The 25,032-nt window shown below is 34.7% G+C and overlaps 1 protein-coding gene across 3 annotated transcripts; it reads left to right on the top strand.

The window, feature by feature from the left end:
- The first annotated feature begins 1,075 nt into the window (after positions 1-1,075).
- Positions 1,076-23,495, top strand: LOC144439198 (uncharacterized). Of its 3 annotated transcripts, none has more exons than XM_078128479.1 (9): positions 1,076-1,410; positions 2,926-3,047; positions 7,239-7,352; positions 10,844-11,047; positions 14,821-15,039; positions 18,882-19,106; positions 20,044-20,253; positions 20,535-20,768; positions 21,230-23,495. In XM_078128479.1, the coding sequence occupies exons 2-9, from the start codon at positions 2,975-2,977 to the stop codon at positions 21,523-21,525; spliced, it is 1,575 nt and encodes a 524-aa protein (XP_077984605.1). In that variant the 5' UTR covers positions 1,076-1,410; positions 2,926-2,974; the 3' UTR covers positions 21,526-23,495. The 3 variants fall into 3 exon arrangements, with proteins under 3 accessions (XP_077984605.1, XP_077984597.1, XP_077984613.1); XM_078128471.1 differs by having other exon boundaries at positions 20,041-20,253; XM_078128487.1 differs by lacking the exon at positions 10,844-11,047 and having other exon boundaries at positions 20,041-20,253.
- Positions 23,496-25,032: the final 1,537 nt, after the last annotated feature.

Below are 25,032 nucleotides of genomic sequence, written 5' to 3'. Positions count from 1 at the left end.
TAACCGGAAACAAACAATGATTTTTATTAAGCCTTAGTATTTTAGTAACAAAAATACCTGTAATTCCAAGGAAAAACAAAATAAAAAATATCATACCAATAACGAATAATGTAGGAAGGCATGACATCTATATAACTTTAATGTTAAAGAAATAGTTGTAAATATCCCTATTGATTTTAATATTAGACATACAATTGTTACTACGAAAATTACCAGTTTACAATTGGTCACTTAGAGTTAGCTTTTGCAAGAATTCTTTTCCATGCTATATGAATTATGATAGCAGCTACCACCGATGTTGAAGTTTCAAAGGCATGCATTGGAAACTTTCCACTACTACCACCATGTGGATGTGTGTGAAGGCATTTTTATACTGATGGGTATAGAAAAAAAACATATCTAGTATACCCCCAGGAGTATGTTTTATTTGCTGGTTTATTTAATTTATACTATACTTGTCGTTCGTTCGTTCGTTCGTTCGTTCGTTCGTTCGTTTGCTTGTTCATTTGTCATTTATTTGATAGTTTATTTATTTATTTATTTATTTATTTATTTATTTTGTTTTGTTTGTCACGCGATTCCTGGGTACCCTGTGGTCAGTGATGCGATTGCGATGATAGGACGAAAGATCATTACGTAACTTGGCCATGTACTGTCTAGCCGATTTAAACATTTGTTCATGGACAACAAGACCTGTCTTCCTCCATTGTCTTTCTAATTGACGAAGATTTTGACGTGCTAATAGCAATTCTTCAGTAAACCACGGAGCGCGAACTTTATCCAGAACGTGTTTGTTGATAACAGGTAGATGCGACCTCTTCAATGACCGAGGTCATTACATTATTGTACACCTCATGAGCTCAGTGACGCACATGTCAGATTCTGAAAGACAGGAAGTGTCGATGACGTAATTTTATGTTTGACAATACCTATGTCGATGTAAGCTTTCTTGAATTGCAACCCAATGACAAGAGAGAGAATTATCGAGATATCTGATTGTCTGGTTATGCATAGTATGAGCCCCCATCCTTCCCTATCTTTGTGAGACGATTTTGGCAAAAAGATACAGACATGTACTACTCGAGTATACGAGTACTGCCTCTGTCAAATCATAAAGATAAGGATGAAAATAATGAAATCTCGCGTTCGGCGTGACGATTTCCTCACGCGAGATTATGAGTGAAGATCATACGTCTGGCGGTGAATGAGTAATTTGACCCAGGCTAGGGTGCGGGTGGAAAGTCACCAATCACATAAACCAGCCGTCTCATAGAGTTTTCGTGTAAATATTTCATAACTGGTTGTTCAGTTGATCATTATTTGCTGAGATTCGAAGGAACTAGACTACGGAGTTCTAACCAAGCACATTAGTAGTTACGAAGAAAAAAGGGTCACGACCTTTCACGGCAGGTTTGTCTACGTCTGTTTACATTTTGACTGCATCGTACGCATTGCGTAAACATCACATCGAAGCGATCCCCCCAACCTGTCGTATGTACACTAGTAGTGTAGACACATTGACTTTACCCAATTGATTTAACTTTGCCTACAAGAATGACTGACATGTAAACTGTTCAGTGAAGGGGCCGTTAATGAGGTGTTTTGCTTCCACGGGCGTAAAAATCATGAAAATCGATCGACACGTCGTTCATGTACACCGCCCTCATTCTGTATAAATAATGTTTGTAATCTGCACGACTACTAAATTATCATATATACACGTATTTTAAATTACATCGATGACATGTAGTGTTTATACATATTTATAATGATCTAGTTTATGTTGTTTTTGACGATAGATTAATGTATATGTTTGCATTATTATTTCATGTCAAATAAAATATACTAATACTATGCTACTGTATATACGGGGTATTATATACAATGTACTATACTGTACTGTACTGTACTATAATGTAAACAAGTCATGATAAACCATAGGGGCATGTAATATTCCATAGATTGTTGTCTTCCAGGTCTACAGACTAAATATAACAACCTTTTGACTATATATAATTTTATTCCTACCTGTAAGGAGAGAAGCGAAGGGAGGACATCAAGTCACGATCCTGTATAAACTCCTCTGTACGTCTTGCTATTTTGAATAATCAACTCATTGCCGATTGGCTGTTCGAAACTACGCCTATGTAAAGAAAGCTCCTGGAAACAGTCACTAATATGGGCCACCAAAAGTGAAATCAGTTCCAGTATACATAGATAGACAGTATAACACAATAAAAATGCAGTTATATTGGAAATCGTACAAGTAGACTCAACAGGAAGCTGTCAAGAACTTTTGGTGATCCATGGTTCTGGGTTTAGTGAGTGACGTGCTTCTGATTTTGAAATGCAGCGGTCGTCTGACATCATTAGCCAACGCCTCTTTCTCAGCCAATCAGCAGTTAACAATTGACGGTTACGTCACTTGACTTGCCTTTGACATACAGAGGATTTTATACAGTACTCACTACTTGTAAAAGGTCCATTTTTCTCGTTACAAAAGCATTTTTGCCCCCAGTGATAGTATATAACTTTATTTGGCACCTATTCTTCATGCAAATATGTTTTTGTTGAGCAAATGTGCATGTTTTGTTCATATTTGAAAGGTTAACAAAAAAAGATATCCTCGATGTCTGTTACCCTTTAACAGTTCTACTAGTATAGAGATTGATACATTTGTAGCAGCAGGATTCGTACAAGTTTCCTAAGCAAACTATTTTCTGGTAGCTTTGAACTAAACTTCACTATGATGACATCACCATAGAGAATATAATTACAACAGAACTCTAGCAAACTAGCAGGGGTATTATGGAAACACTTTGTAACAGTTTTCATGTTTCCTATATGTTATGCTATAATTTGTAAGTGAATATTACAATCAAAGATACCAGGTTTAACATCTGTTTTTTTCATTTCTTTCTCCAGAACAGAAACTTTATTTATTATTTGAGGACAGATTAAGTAAGCTAATCTAATGCAAAGTGTACTCGCAAGTCAGCTGTTTGCATCCTGCATTTTCCTCAGTATTGTGTCTGTAACAGGACAAGGTGAGTTTTAATAATACAATGTATGGTTTATTATATGCAGTAAATTGATACATCAATCAATCACAACCATTTAGCAGTGTTGCAGCCAGAGGGAGTTTTTGGGTCTTTTGACACACATTTTTTAGATCTGACCCACAACTTTGGATGTGACAGGTCATAGATGACCCACACTAAAATTGTATGCAAACATGTTTAGCAACATGACCACACCTATACATGTAGCAACAGGCAAATGATCACGTATATTGCATAGATAACAACAGGGTTGATACTAGCAACTGCGTAATCATTCAGCAAATATCTAACATGGATCAACATGTGGGTAAATATTTCTTTTTTAAAAACTGTATAGCTGTGCTACAAAGCCATTGGAGCTTTTTTTATACTGTCACAAAAAAATGTATGATGACCCAGAAAAATGAAAGTCTTGGGACACTATGCCCCACTCTTTCAAAAGGCTGGCTGCAACACTACATTTAGTTGTTTTTTAAAATCTGAATCATTATGCCATGTCCATTCAGAAAGGTGCTTCTAAATGACATTTAATGTGAATATTAAAAGTTGTTTATCTTCTTATATTAAGTTATATTTTACATTAAATGTTATCACTAATATCAGAAACTATTTCATAAAATGTATGATAAATAGTTATTAATACATACATGTATGCACATATGAAACGTGTTGCCATTATCCAGATTATGGAAGCATCAGAAAGTACATGTATCAATAAACTCACTGTTGCAGTTTTCGAACGGACCATTTTCAGACACCTGCAGACTCTACCACAATTGTCAATATTTTCTGGAATTGTTATATTATCATGTTAAAGCATTCATATGAAAGATGAAGTGATGCTATTCTAAGGATTTGCTATCAATAAGAGATTTATGTTCACATTTTCCAAAATTTAGGGTTTATTTTTGAGGCGTGGAAATTGTATATCACATTTATATCATTTGACACAGAAGAGTTCAAAATCTAGTGTGACAAAGTTAAATCAATTTTATTTTGAGATACATAACATGTAGGTTACAGCCATACTATTTTAGAAGGGCTTTTCCAAAATTTTACAATGAAAATCATAAACCCTGAAACAAAATGTTGCCTGGCTTGACAAAAATCTCACTAACATTGCTACAGTTTTTTGTCTGGCTAGACAAAATATCTCTTTGATGTTGTAAATCTTCGTGTTTGGCTTGACAAAAATCTAATATTGCCATGTGTTATCGTCTGGCATGACACGAATTGCATTACAATTGTTACATTTTAGTCAATTGACTAAAAATATCAAAGAACGCGTCAACCTTAGGTTTACCAGGGACATATAAATTTGGCAATGATTTCCTAAGATAATGTTAGCTCATGCAAAAAAAAAACAGTCTAACAATATTGATAAAGGTGATTGTCACGCCAGACGATTGACGAAACACTTGATAAGATTTTTGTCTAGCCAGACGATAAAATGTAGCAATGTTAATGAGATTTTTGCCAAGCCAGGCGACATTTTGTTTCAGGGTTTATGATTTCCGTTGTATCACACTCATGTCACCTGCAGCTCAGTGTGCTCAGGGTTAGAAAAATCAATATTCTTTTCAGTAAACTTTGCAATACTGTATAATCAATCCGTAGTGTACTTGTCAAGGTACGACTACTGCAAAATGCTTTGTGGAATAAATAGACCTACTTCGGACTGTATAACATGAATTTGCTGAACGGTGAGGAATAATTATTACAGTATGTTGTGAAAGTCTACAATGATCTAAAAATAGCAGTGATTTCAGAATAGGAAGGAGCATTGCTAATATTTTTTTTCATTGTCAACTTTATAAATCATTACATGTACAGTACAATGACTTTGATCCATCTTGCTCGATAGTAATGTAAGTTGTTCAGACAAATAGAACCCATATGTACATGTATAGGTAAAATCCCTATGTGTAGTAGGGTCTATGGTAAAACTTACGCTCTAGTCCAAAATATGTGTGAAGTCACAGTCAGTTGTACACTGGCATACATGTATAGTAATAAATAATTTTCATTCGGACGTACATGTACTTTTGTGGTGTTTTGACACTGATCTACATGTATGTTTTGTGCACAAAACTGCGATATACAAATGACAAGTATAATGACTTTCATTGGATTTAAATTAGTAAAGGTTATACATTGTACATTGTGTGTTATTTAAGTGTGCACAATTAGTAATAAATAAATTAATATTCTTGTACTTATATTCATATACATGAACACAGCCAGTGCTAAGCTCCACACTGTGTGTTACGACTGGAAGCTTGAGTGAGAAATGTTGCACAATTAATTTTGTGTATAAAACTTCAACCTTTACACCTCCTACCCAACAACCAAAAATTACATTCCTCCACTGTCCTAATATTGTTTATTATTATGTAATATTAAACCCATTAACTTGTAATAATAGTAATAATAATAACATACTTTATTACAGCCGATTGACAAATTAAAGAAGGATAATGTTTACATAGATGTTGATAGATTGCTAGTTTTGGTTTCAAAGTTAGTCTTAAGTTAAACTTACTACACTTGTGGAAGTGTACTGTGAAGTAAGTGAAGATTTTTGGATCTTATCACCGTTGGATACTGATTTTAAGCAGTCAATGGATTTGCCAGAATGAATAGACAACTTTTTACAACTTCAAGGAGTTGTCTGCTTTTCCTTGACTAAGTTTTGCTGTCTTTTCAGAGATATACATGATCATATATGCTCATCAATTTTTTGTTTGAATGAGTCCATACCTGCAAATTATAACTATGAAAAACTGCACATGTTTAAAGTAGAAATACTTACTATTGTACATAGAAGCTATATCATTCAAAAATACATGGGACTAGTATTTCCAGACAAGGCGACTAGTTTGTGTGTGAACCTAGACTCTCTCACAGTCCTCGGAACTTCGCTTTACTAAAATCGACGCTAAATGAATTATTTTGTATGTACCGATACCATCTACATAACGTACTCCATCGTACTCGAACAACCTTGTACTGTGCGCCCTCATCGACCACATAGAGATATATGTTCGTTGACGTGTGACTGCGACGCTCCGTGTTATCGCGAAGTCCGAGGCTTCGCGATAACACGGAGCGTCGCAGTCACACGTCAACGAATGGTTATCTCTATCATGGTCGATGAGGGCGCACAGTACAAGGATATTCGAGTACGGTTAATTAGCTGGCATCGGTACATACAAAATAATTCGTTTAGCTTTAATTTTAGTAAAGCGAAGCTCCGAGGGCTGTAAGAGAGTCTAGTGTGAACCCAGTTGTTTACTGCTGATAGTATCTCTAAGTTTTAATGTCACTTCAACAATGTCTGTCAATGTTGTAGCAAATGAGACAAAGTTGGAAACTAACATTACTAGTTCTTAAATTTGTGGAATCGGCTGTAATGTGTAAGGGTAGCTCAAATAAGTAAATGAAACACTTCTTTCCATTGAGGCCCTCAAGCACCATAACATTAACAATCACACAATGATAAAAGTAATAAAATGAAACTGGTTTACACTAAGCAAAAAGGTAGACAGAAGGAAAGCTACAAAATTGACATCAAGTCACAAACGAAAACTTATAGGCATAACAGTCTGGTGCCTGGCACCCTATTTTGCATATGACTGACTGTATGTTTTGGAGGTGGAGAACTTGTGGTGACTCACTGGCAAGTAATCACCAAAATATAAACATTCCCTATCTGGGATGTTCACATGCAAATGTCACATATTTGAATAATCCTGAGTGACACACAATCTAAACACCTGTTTGCAGGAGAATTTGTCTCATTTTGAAAGGTTTTTACATTCTATGGTACAAACTGATTGATTTTCAACTAATTAGTGTATCAAATTACCATCCTATGACATTCACAAACAATGTGTACATGATTCATGACCTGTGTGTTTCTCGGAGTACAGAAAAAATGCTGAAAATAAGACCCAGAAGCTAGTGCTCTGTACAGCAGTTTGAATTTCCCGCCTTTGCATAGATTAGCCATAATCCTCTTTATATACCCGTAGGGCAGTTCCGTGTTTCAGCTGACACTGATAAAGCAAATATATCAAAAATATGCATACACTTACCATATATGTTGAAATCAATTATGATGAGAAATGTATATGTATCATAATTTCTTTTTCTTCTTTTCCATTATATGTATAGATCTGTGTACAGAAAATGTATGTCAAAATGGTGGAACATGTAGTGCCTACTTGGGTGAGATATATTGTGTGTGCAGCATAGATTTTACAGGTGACAGATGCCAGAACAGTATAGGTAAGATTCCTGTGTTTGTTAAAATGAATAAATACACAATCAGAATGAATAGGCAAATTTATCAATATGAAGTCACTGTCTGAATCAATGAACAAATGTAGTATGTAGTGACTAAATTTAATGAGATTCTTTGTACCCGCCAGTCTTTACCTAGGCAGTGACTTAAGATTGTTTCAAAACCTTTAACAATGGGGGGGGGGGGGGGGGGTCTCATGACATTAGGAGCAATTGTATAAAGATGACATTATTTGGACAAACTTGTTTTTCCAACTCAAATGTCTTATAGAGTAATTAGTGTCAAATATGATAAACATAGTGGCCCCACACTGTGGATGTGTGTGCAGACTGTACTCCAAGACCTGTATTTATAAAACAATGACAAAGGTAAATTCAATCTTAAGCCAGATGTAAATTGAATCTGTCTGTAAGGATTGCGGTTCATATATCCTTTGTTGTCACTAACATATGTGCTACATCACATAAATTTGTAGTATACATGTACATTGTAAAGAATGTACAATGTATATGATACATGTTTGTCATGACACATGTACAGTACAGATCAAGCATAATGGGATATTGTGCATGAACTATGCTTGCATCTTTAAAGTGTCATGCAGGCAAAGTTCATGAACAATGGTCTTGGGGATTAGTGTATGTAAAAAGACTTAAAAACAGCATTCAATTTCCACAGAGCATCTCATAAATGGTGTATCAAGTTAACAATGCATCAGCATCTTATTATAAACATTGGCATCTGGATAGCAGAGTGCATGATTATTACTAAGTCACAAAGCATGTGTGCATAAAGTGCTGTTTATTTGTATCAGAGATGCAAGCATTGTTTGATGTAGATGCTTTGATGATGCAACAACAACAGTGCATCAATGCATAGTTAGCACCACTATTGTGCAAGAATGATCCTTTTGTGATGCATGCACTCAGGTGATGTTTTATGTTAGCTGCACTGTATTGCCATTGTCAATGTGTACATGCATACCAAGTCAATGAAATTTCAATAGCATATTGCCTAATTAACAACATTATTGATAATGCAAATAACTCGTTGCAATCAAAAGTACATCATCAAATGATATTACGCACATGTGCTGTGTTATTGATTTAAGTAACTAGTAAGCTATCTGAAGTTTGAGAATTACATCCTTAAGATAGTGCCTGTACTGATCACCAAAAAAAACCCCTGTCAATTATGCAAATTACTCATCAAAATCGTTAGCTACTTAGCCATATACATGTGGTTAGCGTAACTTATATCTCAAAAACTATTTAGTGAATGGAGCTGAAATTTGATGAGCATGTTTCTACAGGTGTCAATATGTTTTCTACAAATGACCCTAGCAACCATGACCATGCCCTTAGCAACATTCAAATGAAAAAATAAAATTATTTGGAAGGAAAATGATAAACATTTAAAAATATAAGCACACATGCCTAGCAACAAGACCACACCCATAGCGAACAGCCATATAATGGTGTATACTATATTGCAAAGATAACAACAGGGTTATTGATAGACAAGGTATAAATATTCAAAACAAACACATGCATGCCCAATCTGATTAAAATCTGATGTGATGAATACAACTCTATTTCTTTATTTACCTCTACTTCATCATTTATTGTCATTTGTTTTTGATTTTGTTGTTCCAAGAGTGATCGCCTTCTTCCCATATCTAACCCTGTACAATAGAACTACTCATTCAAGTCTAGTGCTTTAAAATGCCAGAGTTAACCAATCAATAAGTATCTTTCTCAAGACTGTTGTACCTTACTGTGCATGGGCATGTGCTGATGCATAGACCCTCCACCCACACTATCGTTACTCAGTGTTCTCCCCAGATTGTTTTGTTTGCACGGTGTACATTTGCATAATTTATTCGTGTGGTTTGCATAACAGTAATAATAAGTTTTCTCAGGAAAGCGAAAATTATTTCAAATTATTTCAAACAATAACAAACACGATGTTTTGACATTTACATATGCATAGCCACAAGTCCAGGTACCTAGCAATTACCAAATAATGGTATAAGTTTTGCATAGGTAACAACTAGCATTGATAGACAAGTTGATACACAATCAAAACTTAAAGTACATGTACATGTGTGACTAGCAACAAGACCACATCCATAACAACAGCCAAATAATGGCCTTTACATGTATTGTACAGCTAACAGTAGATCGTTAAGGCAAGTGGATAAACATTTGCAAAATTAAAGTAAATTGTACAGTTGTACTATAACACCACTGGTGCTATTATTTTATTCCAGTAATCCTGTGATGACAATTATAAACATGTACAGAGATGTGATAAGTATAAAATCCACAAATGAACATGCACTACTGACAAATGTACAGCATTGAAATTTCTGCCAAGAAGGGTGATTTTATATGTGTAATCATTTTTCTAATTCGTTTTTAGCACAACTGAACTGAGGTTCAGTAGTGCTATAGGGATCGCCTGGTGTCTGTGTGTGTATGTGTGTGTGTGTGTAAACAACTTAAAGTCAAAAACTGCTGGACCAATTACCATGATATTTTGTGGGTGCATTACCTTGGGTGTCTACATGTAGTTGGGAAATTGTTCAAATCAAAATGATCTTGTCACCGGTGTGTGATTTGGGTAAAAAAAATGTGATTTTTTGGTCAATAAGTTTAAACTTAAAAACTACTGGGCAGATTGGGCTGAAATTTGGGTGAAACATTCTTCAGGGTGTTTATACTAAGAATCAGTGATATGCAAATTAGGGCTAAAATGTGTCTTTTTGGTCAAAAGTCTTAAATTCCTAAACTAATGAGCAGATTGGACTGAAATTTGACGGGGATGCATCTAGGGATGTATACATGATGATGTAAATGATGAAATATTAAGCACATAATGATCTCATCAGTGACATGGAATTTAGATGTAAAAATCTCAAAAAAGTACTAAGTGAATGAATCTGAAACTTGGTGAGATGTTTCTAGAAGTGTTATTCTATATCATTGGTTTTCCTCAAAAATCTTCAACTTTGAAAGTAGATTGAGCTTAACTTTGTTGAGAATGTGTAGATTTGTCCTCATTAATATAATGTTTACTTTACTATTTCTATGTAGCATGGCCAGTTTAGTTTATGACTTGATTATGTAATATGTTGTAAGACAGCTGTTTCATAACCTACCCATATAAACTGAATATAGCTGGCATTTAAAATATTACAATAAGACAACCCAAAAAGTTAATGTGTTACATTGGTATGACTGAGTTTCAAGTTGATTTAAAAAAATAAAGAAGTACAAAACCTTGTAGACACATCACTTTAAAGTTTGATTAGGATGTTACTATACTTATCTTGATTAAGTACACTGCCAACATAGGATGCCTGAATTATTATGATGGAAATTTGGAATTAAAATTTTATTTTGGTTACAACTTGAACATGAAGTTGTGCAACAACGCAACATTTGCGCTATTTTTCCCCAATAAATGACAGCTGATGCTCCTGACTGTACTTCCAACTTGGATTGCAACAATGGAAACTGCACTGGAGGTGCCTGTTCTTGTCTTGAAGGCTGGCAGGGCCAGTTCTGTGATATAAACCGCTGTTCATCCAATGTTGACTGTAATTATCGAGGCTATTGTAGTTCCATTAACCTATGTATATGTGATGGTGGTTACTCAGGAGCAAGCTGTGAGAGTAAGTAGGAATTTGGTGAAGAGTTTACTGTATCTAGTCAAGTATCATCTGTATCATGTGATGGGAAAGATCAGATGCCCGTATTTGTTTTCAATCAATGAACCTTCATCTGTGTTGGATAAATATTGTATCAAATTGACATTTTGTTACAAACACAAACACAAATTTAGAAATTGTTATGTGCCTTTGTCAACAAATTGACTTCTTAGTAGTATTAGTTAATATACATGTATGTCCATAGGATCACATGTTCTGATTGGTGGAGCCATCTGTTGACAAAGAATTGTCAACCCTGCTGAAGTATGCAGTTAATGTTGACTTTACAGATAACATTTTTTAGCTCCACAAAGGGGGTGCTATTACATGTACAATGGGCTCTGTCTGTCTGTGTGTCTGTCCATCCATTCTTCCTTGTGTAATATACGTCATTTCTCCGACACGAAATATCAGATTTCTTTCAAATGTGACACAAAGGGGAGAAACCGTGGGATGTATGCACGTTAATTTGTTTTTATATATATGGAAATATATTTCAACTAAACAACTTCAATCATAGACTTTATTTATAGAACATCAAAATTAAGCTATTACTTACATATTACAGACACTTTGTAGCAATTATGTGTGGCTAATGTCTTTCAGATCATGTCTATATAGGTAATGCAGAACCAGATAAACATACACATGCAAGCTTTATTTTTTATGCTCACTTTTTACTCAATGGTAGGTATATTTGTAGTGAACAATTATGATTTATCAATTAACTCAAAAATGTTAATACATGGAGACTACATCAAAGTGTCTACACCTATATTGCCAGTTTTAAAATTTAATTTTTAGACATTGACCTTTGACCTAGCCTGGATCTTCAGGTTAAGTTACTGAAATTCAGTAATTCCCTGCATTATCACAGATACTTTGTAGTATTTATTTGTTGCCATCAATTTCTTTTAAACCACGTCTCCATTCAGTAACTTTTGAGAGGGTCTACAGTGTATGTCTTCCATGAAGATTTGTCAACTTTGTGTTTGGAACAAAACTTGAATTCAGTACGGCATCATCTCATGGTAACTTAATATTAAAATGTACTGCAGGATCCTGATTTTGTAAGTATAGAAATAAATTTTGGTGAAATAAGTTGAAAACTGGTATTTTTACTGTGTGTCATCACTGCGCACATAAAAGAGTGTTCTAATCTAATCTAGTGAGTACGCACTCACCTGTGGACTGTATACATGTATATGGTTTCAAATACCTTTGACTGTCTGGAATTCCCTATTGTTTTAGCCTACATTTTGTACATCTGAAGGAAATGGTCTGTAAAGGGACTACTTTAGTTGTTGCAAAACTCATATGGATTTATAAATTGATTTATGACAGTGAGTTTTACCTATTTTTTCTGACTCGGTCAGTCAAGGAGTGCGATATACTGATCACCGTGTATTGAGCTTGGCATACACTGTGTATGGACATAGCAAGTTTCGAGACTGACAAATCAGTAATTGTGGGTTAGAATTATTGTCTTTTGATTCAATGTATTCTTGGGTATGATAAGGAATTTTCAGATATCGGGATTTAATTTCTGGTTTTACCTCAGAAAAGCTATATTTTTGCCTCAGACAGTAGTAGAATGCTCCCAATGTTTAGAAAGTTGACAACTTCAACTTTGAAATGATCTGAAAGTTAGTGAGCGACCCATACGTTGAATTTTAGAACTTGATGTTCTTGCCGAGAAGTTGGAGAGACATAGTGATTGTGGTTTAAAACCGACTCTTACAAACTATGTAACAGAGACTTAAACTTGGGCTCGCCAGTCAAGTTTATGTAGTGGGTAAGTGCGGTACTCTGATCTGAACTTAGGTCACACGGTACAGCAAAAGTCCCACCAACAACACCCTTAGTAACAGATGTGCATGCAGAAAAAAACCTAAATGTGGCGAAGGTTAATTCATGATGTTAATTCTAAAACTGTTGTAGGCAAGACAAGAACATATTTTTGTTCAACTTTCATGTTAAAAACATACCATTCCAAAGCAAGGACAATGATTTGTGTTCAGAAATGGAGGTAGGACTGCAATCCTTACTACCCCTATAGTTCAAAACAGCTGATCGTAACTGTGACAGCATATCCACATTTCTTGTGTGTGAGTTACAATGTAAAAGGCATCATTTGGCAATTACCTCCTTCGCCCCCATGTTAGATCTTGCATCCCTATAACCATCACCATATTGGAGTCATAATGTTACAAATATATGAAGCCATTTTTCTTGCGATCGATCATTTGCACATGTATTCAAGTGTAGTCAAATTCCCCTAGCTGCATGAGCAACTTTACTGTACTAATAAAATCTACTTTATCCCAAGTATTGTAAAATGACATGGGTATAATATGATACCACAGCACATTTTTCGACGTCTTTAAATTTTCTTTGAAGAATTCTTCATTCAGATACCTTAGAATACCTGCACACCAAATTTCAGCCATTCGGTCGATTACTTTTCAAGCTGTCATTTCTTTTTACTTTGAACTTTTTTATTTACAAAAAATCATGGCTTTTTAACCCTCATAATGACCCAAAACCAGAAAATTGAACTGAATAGACTTCATGATAAATATCATGCGGTAACTATTTTTCTAGAGTTAGAAATTAGAATTTGAGTTATCCTGACTTTTTACCCAATTTGGTGACCCCCAAATTTTATTGCATATATTTTCAGTACATAAATTCAGTTTTTTATAATGAAAGTATGTAGGTAAGAAAATGAGGGTAGATCTTATACTACATTTGTATTTAACTACCTTAATATAAGTTGATATTAATTATAATATATATAAATATGTACACACAGACATACATGTAATGATGATAATTAACTAACGATGATTGCTGAATACATTGTACATTAATGATAGTTTTATACAGAGTGATTGCCGAATACAAAAATGTCTTGTACCATCCTTTAACATATGACCTGTAGTGATTCAACTGACAATGTAAGAACTGGAGAACAAGGATGCTGCTTTTGAATAAAAGACATGATCAAAACAAAAACTGTTTTTCTAACGTATGCCTCCACCCCCACCAGAGACTCTGCCACCTACCTTAGTCTTATTCTGAACAATTCATATACCTGATTAGTCGAAATTATGGTGATCTACATGTAGATCTTTATCTGGGTGCTAGACAGCAGTAGACAATTCACTAAGAGAGGTTGTCTATATCACTATATTCTCTCAAAATCATTTAAGGTTGTTGCACAGGCTACATTGTATTTTTCCATCCCCATTCTGTACTTAGTAAAAATGTCATAACTTGAAATAATAAAAATGAAGGTATTGACTCCATATTTTCACAGTTTGTCCTTTATATATTCAACATATCAGCAAAAACATTAAAATATTGTTTGTTTATGTTATGATGAAATTTGATACATGTGTATATTAATATGTCATATTTTTCATATTTTTCAATTTTTACAAGTCAATTGTTGTTTTTTCGTTATTTTTTAACTCTTGTCATTATAAATAAAAACGTCAAATTCGTATTGTTCAACTATGCTGAAATTTAATTCCATTCGGTTGCTAATATCTGTCAAAACTGCAATATTTGTAAACCTGTGTCCCATTTACAATGAAGCAGTGTTCCCTGGCCGTTCAACTGTTGGGATATTCCACCTGAAAAACATTGTACGATGGCTACAGTATTTATCCAGTAAGATTAAGAATGACATACATGTAATGTTACTGATATGGTTTAGTACTTATTTCCAGTTACACAGACAGAAGCTGACTGTACTTCTGACCTTCATTGCGGCAATGGATTTTGTGATGTTGATGGTTCCTGTGTATGCTGGTTTGGTTGGCATGGCAAATCATGTGATATGAGAATGTGTACATCAGATTATGACTGTAATTATCATGGCTCTTGTGATGTAGATTACCAATGTACATGTTATGATGGTTACACTGGAACAAACTGTGAGAGTACAGGTATGCATGATGTGCAACGGGAGTTGTACCCTTTATTTTCACATACATCATACATGAAGTATAGCATTTGATAGGATAGATCAGAAAGCAACACTGATATTGTGATGCGTGTGAACTGGAAATATTCTCAGACTGTCATAAAATATGAAAATCATCACTTACAGTTAAATGTGCTGGATCCAAATGCTTTCTTTAATTGATTGCACATGATAATTAAATACAAAAACTAATGCCGGAACTGAATCAAAATGCATCTCCGTGCATTGTTTCCATACAAAAAAGTTTGCATTGACCCTTAGCCCTGTGCTAAACAAATGACTCGTAAAAATCTCAAATAACTTTGTGCAGCAGTGAATTGCATTTCAAAAGCAAATTTGTTTTATAACAAAATACATTTTTTCAAAGATTTAAAAAGAAGACTAGTGAACATCTGGAATCTTTCTTGGTAGAGAAGATGATAGTAGTGTATTATGATTGAGACTATATGTGAAATTATGTAAATCTACCATGACAGCATTAACAATTATGTAATTGACTATTATAGAGTGTTTTTGAAAACTTACCCCACTGACGTCACACCAAGGTGTAATTCATACTGAAATACACTTCCTGTGTATCAAGGGATTAAATACTTGGCTCTCATAACATCCGTTAAGCTTCTAATATTTTGTAGGGACAGTATCAGAGTGTTACATATACTGTACATGTACATAAGCTCGAAGGAAGAAAATTCCTTCCTTTGTTAGGAGGATTTTTTGGTTCATTTCATATGCTGAACGACTACAGTAGCAAAAATAAAACAAGGTTCTGTGCTTCAGTTGGATACCATTCTTGTTGTTGTTATTGTGTGTTCAAACACATCAGTGACACAGATGTCAGACTTAGCATGGCCAAAGGAAATGACACATTCCAGAGCGAAAAAAACCTGAAACAGGAGGCATAGCATACAGTGCAGCTTACATAAACATCACCTACATGTGCACATCACAAAAGGATCATTCTTGCACAATTGAATACGCCGTATTCCGGTTATCGAAGAAGCCCCGAAAAGATAAAAGATATGATTGTTTGGCCACTAGGGGCGCTGTTTTAGAACCGGAAGTGAGGGCCAGAATTGTAGAGCATTGTTGCAAAGCATAGAGTCTATAGGCATCGTAACCACTGACTAAAGATTTTCTGTCATTCCCCGTAACTTTACGCTATAATATTGCATTATCGCCCATCAAATAACGAAATAGCAAATTAACCTCTTGTTCTCCTAATATTTCGCGTAAGTTTGGCTCTGCAATTCGACCGTGAGGAAAACCCAAAAGTAGCAACATTTTGAAACGGGTAGTACACTGACATCTCGCTCACGTTTTCAGTGTGACCTCGTCCAGTTGCGTTACCGTTGGAGAAATTGTAGCGATTGCTTCCAGTCAAACATCGGAACGGAAAAAGGTACAAAAACAGAGGAAAGAACCCTCAAAATCACAATATACGCTACAGTTATTGCAGCTTGTATAAAACCAATCTGATTAAAATCCTATGTAGATGTCGGCTAATCGTTCATTGCTATTTTACTTTCGTTATTGTGCCTGAATTGACCTTCGTGGTACATGTTTGATCGCCTCCTCTACCGATCAGGACAAAAACGTAAACATGTACCACGAAGGTCAATTCAGGCAAAATAACGAAGGTAAAATAGCAATGAACGATCAGCCGACATCTACATCGGATTTTAATCAGATCGGTATAAGACATGGTATGATGAGTGAACCACGTAAACGTTACATGGAAGGCCGATTCATTGAAGGGGTGGGCGGTGTGGTACAACAATATTTATGATTCGTTGCCGACTTCAATGGGGTTTTTTATACACTGATGGTCCTGAATGAAGAATAGCAAGCTAACCAAAGTGTGATAGTAAAGATGAGTATATCAATACAAATATGTTTATGCCAACTTATAACCAGTACATGAAATGTTTTTTTCCGGACAAAGTTTTATGATTTCACCCGTGGTGCTACACCACTGTTCTAATAAACAAGAAAGGCCTAAGTATGCGGCGACATCAGTTACAATATTAACATGTGGCTTGGTAATTGTCGACCGAACTCTCAATATTGCAATGACTAGCTGGAAGCTGTTCAATCTGATTAAAATCCGATGTAGATGTCGGCTAATCGTTCATTGCTATTTTACCTTCGTTATTTTGCCTGATATTATTTTTCTTGGTACATGTTTACATTTTTTAGCCTGATCATAGAGGAGGCAATCAGGCAAGCTAAAAAATGTAAACATGTACCAAGAAGGTCAATTCAGGCAAAATAACGAAGGTAAAATAGCAATGAACGATCAGCCAACATCTACATCGGATTTTAATCAGATTGGAAGCTGTTGTCAGATTTGTAATTTTCTAATCGTTCTTTTGTCAAGCAACAGACACCAGTAAGGTAAAGAAATATGTTTATCATGTATACATCGGGTATATTTCGAAGGTCCTCCGTCCAACTTTCAATGTTTCCGCTGTCGATTAGTTCTATATTTTGATGCTTGACATCCACTATTCGTCTCCTCTTCCGTTCTCTCAGAAAATTATCATTTTCTAGTGTTTCAAGACCAAGGTTTACAGCATTTCTGGCGATATCTAGTAGATTTAGAAGTAGTAATTTTCCACTCTTTTATGAATGCACGGAGTTCTTTTACGCCCATTTTGTTGACAGCTTCATACATCGCCATACTATTAGATGCCATGACGAAAATTCTGGCCCTCACTTTGTCAGATATGGTGCGCCCTCTCGCGATACTTTCCTGCGAAACAACCGGAAGTTCGATAACCGGAATACGCCGTATTGGGGTGCTAACTATGCATTGATGCACTGTTGTTATTGCATCATCAAAGCATCTGCATGGAACAATGCTTGCATCTCTGATACAAAATAAACAGCACTTTATGCACACATGCTTTGTGACTTAGTAATAATCATGTACTCTGCTATCTAGATGCCAATAGATACAATGTTTATAATGAGATGCTGATGCATTGTTAACTTGATGCACCATCAATGAGATGCTCTGTGGACACCACAAAAGAGCATTGTTCATGAACTTTTCCAGCATGGTGTTTTAAAGATGCAAGCATAGTTCATGCACAATATCGTATTATGCTTGATCTGTACTGTATAAGATGGAAAATCATGACATCACTTTTCAATGATTACAAAATTTGTTTCCAAGTGTCCATGATGACTGAAGATTCTGTGTAAAATGCATATTCAACAAGTGTTCATAGAAGACACACTACTTAAACAATTGCACATGTACTTCTATGTTACTGAATAGCAACCCGATTTAAAAGAAATTTGTGCATAGCAACAATGCATATATATATATATATATATATATATATATATATATATATATATATATATATATATATATATATATATATATATTACAAACCATTCTGATTCATGATATGAAATGGCTGGTTTTTGATACTGGACCCTGAATATCAAAGTCATGGTATAAGTCAATGTTGTCAAAGAAAGTTTACACCTGATAATAGGGGTATATAGAAACAAACAGACACACACACATACTCACTATCCACACCTAAAAAATAACATACATGTATATGTACCTTTTTACGGAAGGTAAAAATACATACATGTATGACAAAAGGTTGCATAATTATGTAAATATGGCAGTACATGTATTCCAGCCTACATGTATGGTGTAAGAATTCTTTCAGTGAAAACTGATGCTTAGGCGTGTTTCTGAGATGAGTTGATTCCGCTGTCACTTTGGCATTTATTTTTAAAACGCTCTTATTGTATGCACCAATTTCTTACTTTCAGTTTCAACTGGCAGTGATTGCTCCAGTAACTATGATTGTAACTATGGGTCCTGTTCAGATGGCAAATGTGTATGCTGGACTGGTTATTCGGGTACACTGTGTGATGAGCAAATTCCGGCCTGCGCCGGTGATAGTGACTGTAATTACCATGGTACATGTGTCACTTATTCAGGTGGATATTGTGTATGTGACACTGATTATGAAGGAAGGAATTGTGAGACTAAAAGTAAGTACTCACTAGATTTTCATACATTTGTATAATGATTTATGATCCAAATTCACTTATTGAGAATCTCATGCCAAAATCATTTATTAAAAATCAGAATTAGTGTTAGTAAAACTGACAATCACAATTTCATTATGACTAACCAGCTGCAAACTGAATCTTAGATTTTTAGATAACTGAACTGATAAGGTTCAGTAGTACTATACGCAATGTGCGGTATCTGTCCGACTGTTTGTCTGTCTGTCTGTGTGTGTGTGTGTGTGTTACTTAATCTCAAAACTGCCAGACAGATTGCCTTGATATTTGGTGGGGAAATTACTATCAGTGTCTAGTTGGGAAAATGTTCAAAGCAAAATGATTGCCCCTCATGTATGTGATATGAGTTAAGATTTGTTAATTTCATGATGATTTAATCAGTAATATGCAAATTAGGGCTAAAAATATGAATTGTAAACTAAAGCTAAATGTGTCATTTGTTATGAGAATTAAAATATTAATAAATCTATGATTGTATACATGTATATGAGGAATATATTGTTCATGGTTCTAAGAATCAAAAGGACAGTAACATATAGTATTTACTTGGGAACGGTACATTAGAAACAAATGTGGCATTTTAATCCATCTACTGTAGCAGAGTTTATTACTCATATATAAATTCAAATTTTAAAGTGTGAACTGTAAAATATACAAAGGTTGATTACTGGGTCAATGGGAGTCAGAAAATATCATACTGCTAGTCAAGTTTAAAAGTCCCCTCAGACATTGTAAAGTACAAAGTCACAATGAGAGCAAACGGTAACGAGGGCAGTGCGAAATATGTGTACATGTACATATTTTTCATTTTGGTGCAATTGAAGAAGCAAGCTAGGAAAAAAATACTGAATAGTATTTTATGTAAATATAAAGTATTCTTACCACATTCCTTACCCAGAAGCTGATTGTGATTATTCTTGGGATTGCCAAAATGGTGGAGTATGTCAATCTGATGGTACCTGTTCATGCACTTCAAGTTATTCGGGCAAACAGTGTGAAGTTAGAAATTCAGATTGTACATGGAGTTATGAATGCAATGATGGTTACTGTGATTCATATGGATATTGTGCATGTAATTATGGCTATTCAGGAACTTATTGTGAGATTGATAGTAAGTACATGTATGGTATAAATTTAGTCTTTTGTTATAATAATACTCTTGTTATTGAGGAGTGTGTCTTTTATCCCAAGACATGTGATGCCCCAGGAGGGGCAATTAAATTGGGTTTGCACAATAATTTTGCCGTACAACATGTCAACAATCCAATTTGGGGATATTATTCTGGTATATGTAAACGTTCATTATTGCATTCATTGATTCATTCATTCATTCAGTTAACTTTAAAAATTAGATTTGCCATACAATTTTTAATACATTTATCATATTGGCAGATAACTGGAACTACGATTATGATGATGATTATTATGATGATGATGAGTATTCCAGCGGTTCAAGTGTCCATTATATCATAGTCAGCGTTGTAGGTGCAATAGCTATATTTATAGGAATTTGCATTTGTAGATTTCGAATGCAAAGTCGTTCAGCTTCAGCCATGACAAACTCCTCAGCAACTTCTACAGTTATTACAAGTGGTGCTCAGCCTACAGGTAATGCAAACACACAGGGTAAGTATACAATTGTACATTGCGTTCTTACCTTGTATTGATTACCTTAAATGCCTATATGTTGGATTAGGATGAGAATTTAGGTGAAAAACATTGGTCATGAACAAATAAGAACTGATCTTATCTACATGTAATCCCTATGGCTTCACCAATTAGATAGCACAAATGTGAGAATGTGGGATTGAAATGTTGAGTCTTAATAGTCACAGTATAAAGCAGATCTCCATGTTGTACGATATATCAAACAGCAAACCATTACTGCACATGTTTGTTCATGTACACAAACCAGTATGCTAACAATACTAGTTACTAATACAGAAAACCTATTGCATGTTTGATTGGTTTGTGTATGTATTTGTCATTATGTGAATATTATCATGCATCACATAAAAACATTGTTAAAGTCTAACATCTGTTCCATTATCAGTATTTTTATTGTATATTTTATTGCTTCCTCACAGAATATCAATACAGACCATCATGGTACCAACCATTTGATCAACAGGGCAGAAATGTGCGAGTCCCTCCACCAACATCTGGATCTCCAATACCCATGCAAACAATTGTGCCATCTCCTACAGCTCCACCAGAATTGTCAAATGACAATCCACCAGCATATGATGTTGTAGCACCAGCAAATGAACAATCAGGTCTTCCACCACCGCCAAGTTATGAGGCAGCACTTCTGATATCTGATAGTGCTCCAACAAATGATCCATCTGCACCTCCATTGCCACTACCTGGTGATAGCAGTTAAACTTGTTATTTAAACTTCGTGAAACTCACTGTAACAGAGGCACATGCACAGAGCCCTAAGTTATGTATGGCTATGCGCTCTATTGGTGGAGATATTGGAAAGTCACTTTCTAACAGCTGTTCCAATGCACATGACAGCAATTCTGCAAATGGCATCATTTTAACATGAGACTGTTTGAATTCTATATTACATGTATAGTGTGAAAAGCGCCAATGTAGGAAGGAGTGTATCGATACAGTTGTTTCAAAAATAACTAAAACAAAATGTTTACAGTCAGATGTGGATAAAGTACATCTATTGGTTTCAACAACAGCTTTGAAGTTACATACAAATACAAAAGTTATAAACATATAGTAAACAACAAGGTGCACACACATCAAATAATTACTGGCACAGCCCAGGTGGAGCTATAGGAATGACTCATGTCTATCCATTTGTCCGTCAATCTGTGGTCAACCATGTCTCAGACACCCACAACTCAATTTCTATCAAACTTTGCACAAATGGTAATCACTATAGAGTAAATACATGTATAAGTGTATGTAACTCTTAATTTTGGGACTTTGACTGACCTTTATGTCATAATGGTGGCTGTATTTGTCTTAAAAATACACATTTTGACACTTATCTCCAAAAGTTTACTACATACCGGCACCATCTATCCTGACATTATCAATGGTAAACTTTCTATTGAGAACTTGACCTTGCCTTTCTAGTCTTTCGTACTCAACAAGTTTTAAGTACAAATATGGCTGCCATTTGGTCAAATTTGCATATGTCGCAAAACAAACTTGTGTACATGTGTGCCATATGACACGCCATCTTTGTGTGAGGTTTGAAAGAAATCTGATATTGCAAGTCTAAGAAATGACGCACACATGGAGCCCATTGTAATAGTCCCCCAAAATAGTATATTAATAAATTGTGCAACAACTTCAACAATTTTATACGTAGAGACACCAGTCAAGTGTGTACATGTACAGTAAAGATCAAGCATAATGGGAGATTGTACATGAACTGTGCTCGCATCTTCAAAGCATTATGCTGGAAAACTTCATGAACAATGCTCTTTGGGATTAGTGTATGTAAACAGCATTCAATTTGCACCTTTGAGGTGTCCACAGAGCATCTCATTAACAGTGCATCAAGTAAACAATGCATCAGCATCTCATTATAAACATTGAATCTTGATAGCAGAGTACATGATTATTACTAAGTCACAAAGCATGTGCGCATAAAGTGCTGTTTATTCTGTATAAGAGATGCAAGCATTGTTCCATGCAGGTGCTTTGATGATGCAAGAACAACAATGCATCAATGCATAGTTAGCACCACTATTGTGAAAGAATGATCCTTTTGTGATGCGCGCACTCAGGTGATGTTCTATGTGAGCTGCACTGTACATTTACATGCATTGTTAGAGGCAAGCTTTTTATTCAGACCTTGAATTTTGACCTTGACTTTCATTATCAAGGTCAAATTGAAATTTGGTCAGTGACCTTGTAAACACTTTGTTCATAGGGACACTATTCAATGTCTTCAGCAGTATTATTCAGAGTAACCTTTGTGATAAGTCACTACCAGCCCATGACCTTGTCCTTTATTATTCATGGCCAATCAGCAATTTACTGTACAAATGTGTCATTTTCCATTTATAGGTACATTTCAAGTCTATACGTCCATACTTTTAGAGATAAAACTTCTGTTAAATTGACCTTTTGAGTATGTCTATGTTTACTTGATGTCAGTTTTCTCCTGTAGTGTATTAGGGTATATTGACATCACTTACTTTTGTTTAGACATTACTGTGTATTATCTCATGAACCTATGAATTGTTGGACCGGATCTTAAACACCAATTATTACAATTATTACCACATTAGTGTTGGGGGCTATGTGTTCAAATACACACAAAAGACTTGTAAATATTATGAATTGTATACAAACAATAAACCAGTCTTATTTATAAAAGTTATGGTTTTTTTATAATTGTATTTTTATAATTTATAATATTTAAATACACATACCTCAGGGACTGTGCTTAGATGATGGTTCTCTGCTTAAATCATTGATTAACTAAAAACATATACTCCACTTTATTTGTTCACCAAAGCCTATGGAGTGCTTTAGCCATTCAGCGCTATTGTACAGAACATTGTTGTGGAAATCTGTGCTATAGAAATTTGATTGATTGATTGATTGATTGATTGATTGATTGATTGATTAAAGATTGAATAGCAAGGTAATATCAGGACTTCATCAAAATCTATTGTACAATGTTTTGTAGTGATAATTGAACACTGACTCTCTTTCACTGCCCTGTATCAGTATGATATATACATCATATCTACAAATTCCACCGTGTTTTTAAAAAAATAAATAATTATCTTGTACATTTACATATAACAAGTTTAATTTGAAGACCAGTTTGGAAAGAAAGTGGTTATATTACTCTCATTTTGTACCTACCTTTGAATACCCTTCCAACATTGGACGAAGTGAAAGCTGATAGTGTTTTTTAACCATACTAATAAAGTTCTTTTAAGCTTGGGTTCTCAAAAAACTATTTTCTGAATAACTTGTACCATGCCATGTAATGTTCAATCATGATAGACTAATTAACACCTAAAACATGTAAATTTCAGAGAATACATATTTAATGGAAACTGATATATAATTAGATATTGTGCCTAATATGAGTGACCTAAGGGACCTTGTCACTATGAGTTGTTAGATGCATAGTAACAAACCCTTGGGTCACAAGTATCATCTTGCTAAATGAAGAAAAATATTGAGGATAATATCATTATCCCTCCTCAACCATAATTTATGAAAATTAAATCAGGAAAAATAATGTCAATTCGGAACATTTTGACTCATATTTCAAACATGGCAGAACTAATGATGTAGACAACCGTTGTCGTGACATAGAATGACCAGAGTATATTTTCCATATTTTTTTGTTCGAAAGGGCTTGTGCATAGTGTAATGGATGTTAAGAAATCGTTATGCCGAATACAATGGCTGTCAAATTTGAACAGTTGTTAAAGTGGAATAAATGAAGATAAAATCAGGTTTACCTTACATAAGTATGTTCCATTTGTGCCAAGTTTCAATGTATATACTGTATATACTTTTCAATGTAATGTACTGGAGCAATTAGGTATTTCACGAAAACATTTGCGCCAAGTTTCAATGTAAGAGTTGGATATTTTCTAACATTTGAATAAGAAATAAATTTTTCATCACATTCTTGACTTGTATATACATGATGAAATTGATAAATATCTTGTTATGAACACTATGTTTGCTTTTCCTGAACAATCTTTTGTATTATAAATTCATTTCAAGATTTTGAAATGTATTATGTTTTCGTTTAATTTGATCAAACAGTATGATCCCAAAAAAATGAGAGATTCATTTACCTTTCAGTCAAGTTCTTTTTCTGATTTACCTTGTACTGCAATTAATGATATAATGTATATCCTTAGTACCAGGCTTGGTGTTT

Source organism: Glandiceps talaboti, chromosome 1 (assembly GCF_964340395.1).
Source record: "Glandiceps talaboti chromosome 1, keGlaTala1.1, whole genome shotgun sequence".
Lineage (NCBI taxonomy): Eukaryota > Metazoa > Hemichordata > Enteropneusta > Spengelidae > Glandiceps > Glandiceps talaboti.
The sequence above is the reverse complement of the archived record's forward strand: the minus strand, read 5'-3'. Positions and strand labels throughout refer to the sequence as shown.

Bases quoted from the DNA above. Each gene is read 5' to 3' on its own strand.
- LOC144439198 (XM_078128471.1), top strand. From the start codon at position 2,975: ATGCAAAGTGTACTCGCAAGTCAGCTGTTTGCATCCTGCATTTTCCTC. The intron at 3,048-7,238 runs GTGAGTTTTAAT...TTATATGTATAG, and splicing joins TGTGTCTGTAACAGGACAAG to ATCTGTGTACAGAAAATGTA. The intron at 11,048-14,820 runs GTAAGTAGGAAT...ACTTATTTCCAG, and splicing joins CTCAGGAGCAAGCTGTGAGA to TTACACAGACAGAAGCTGAC.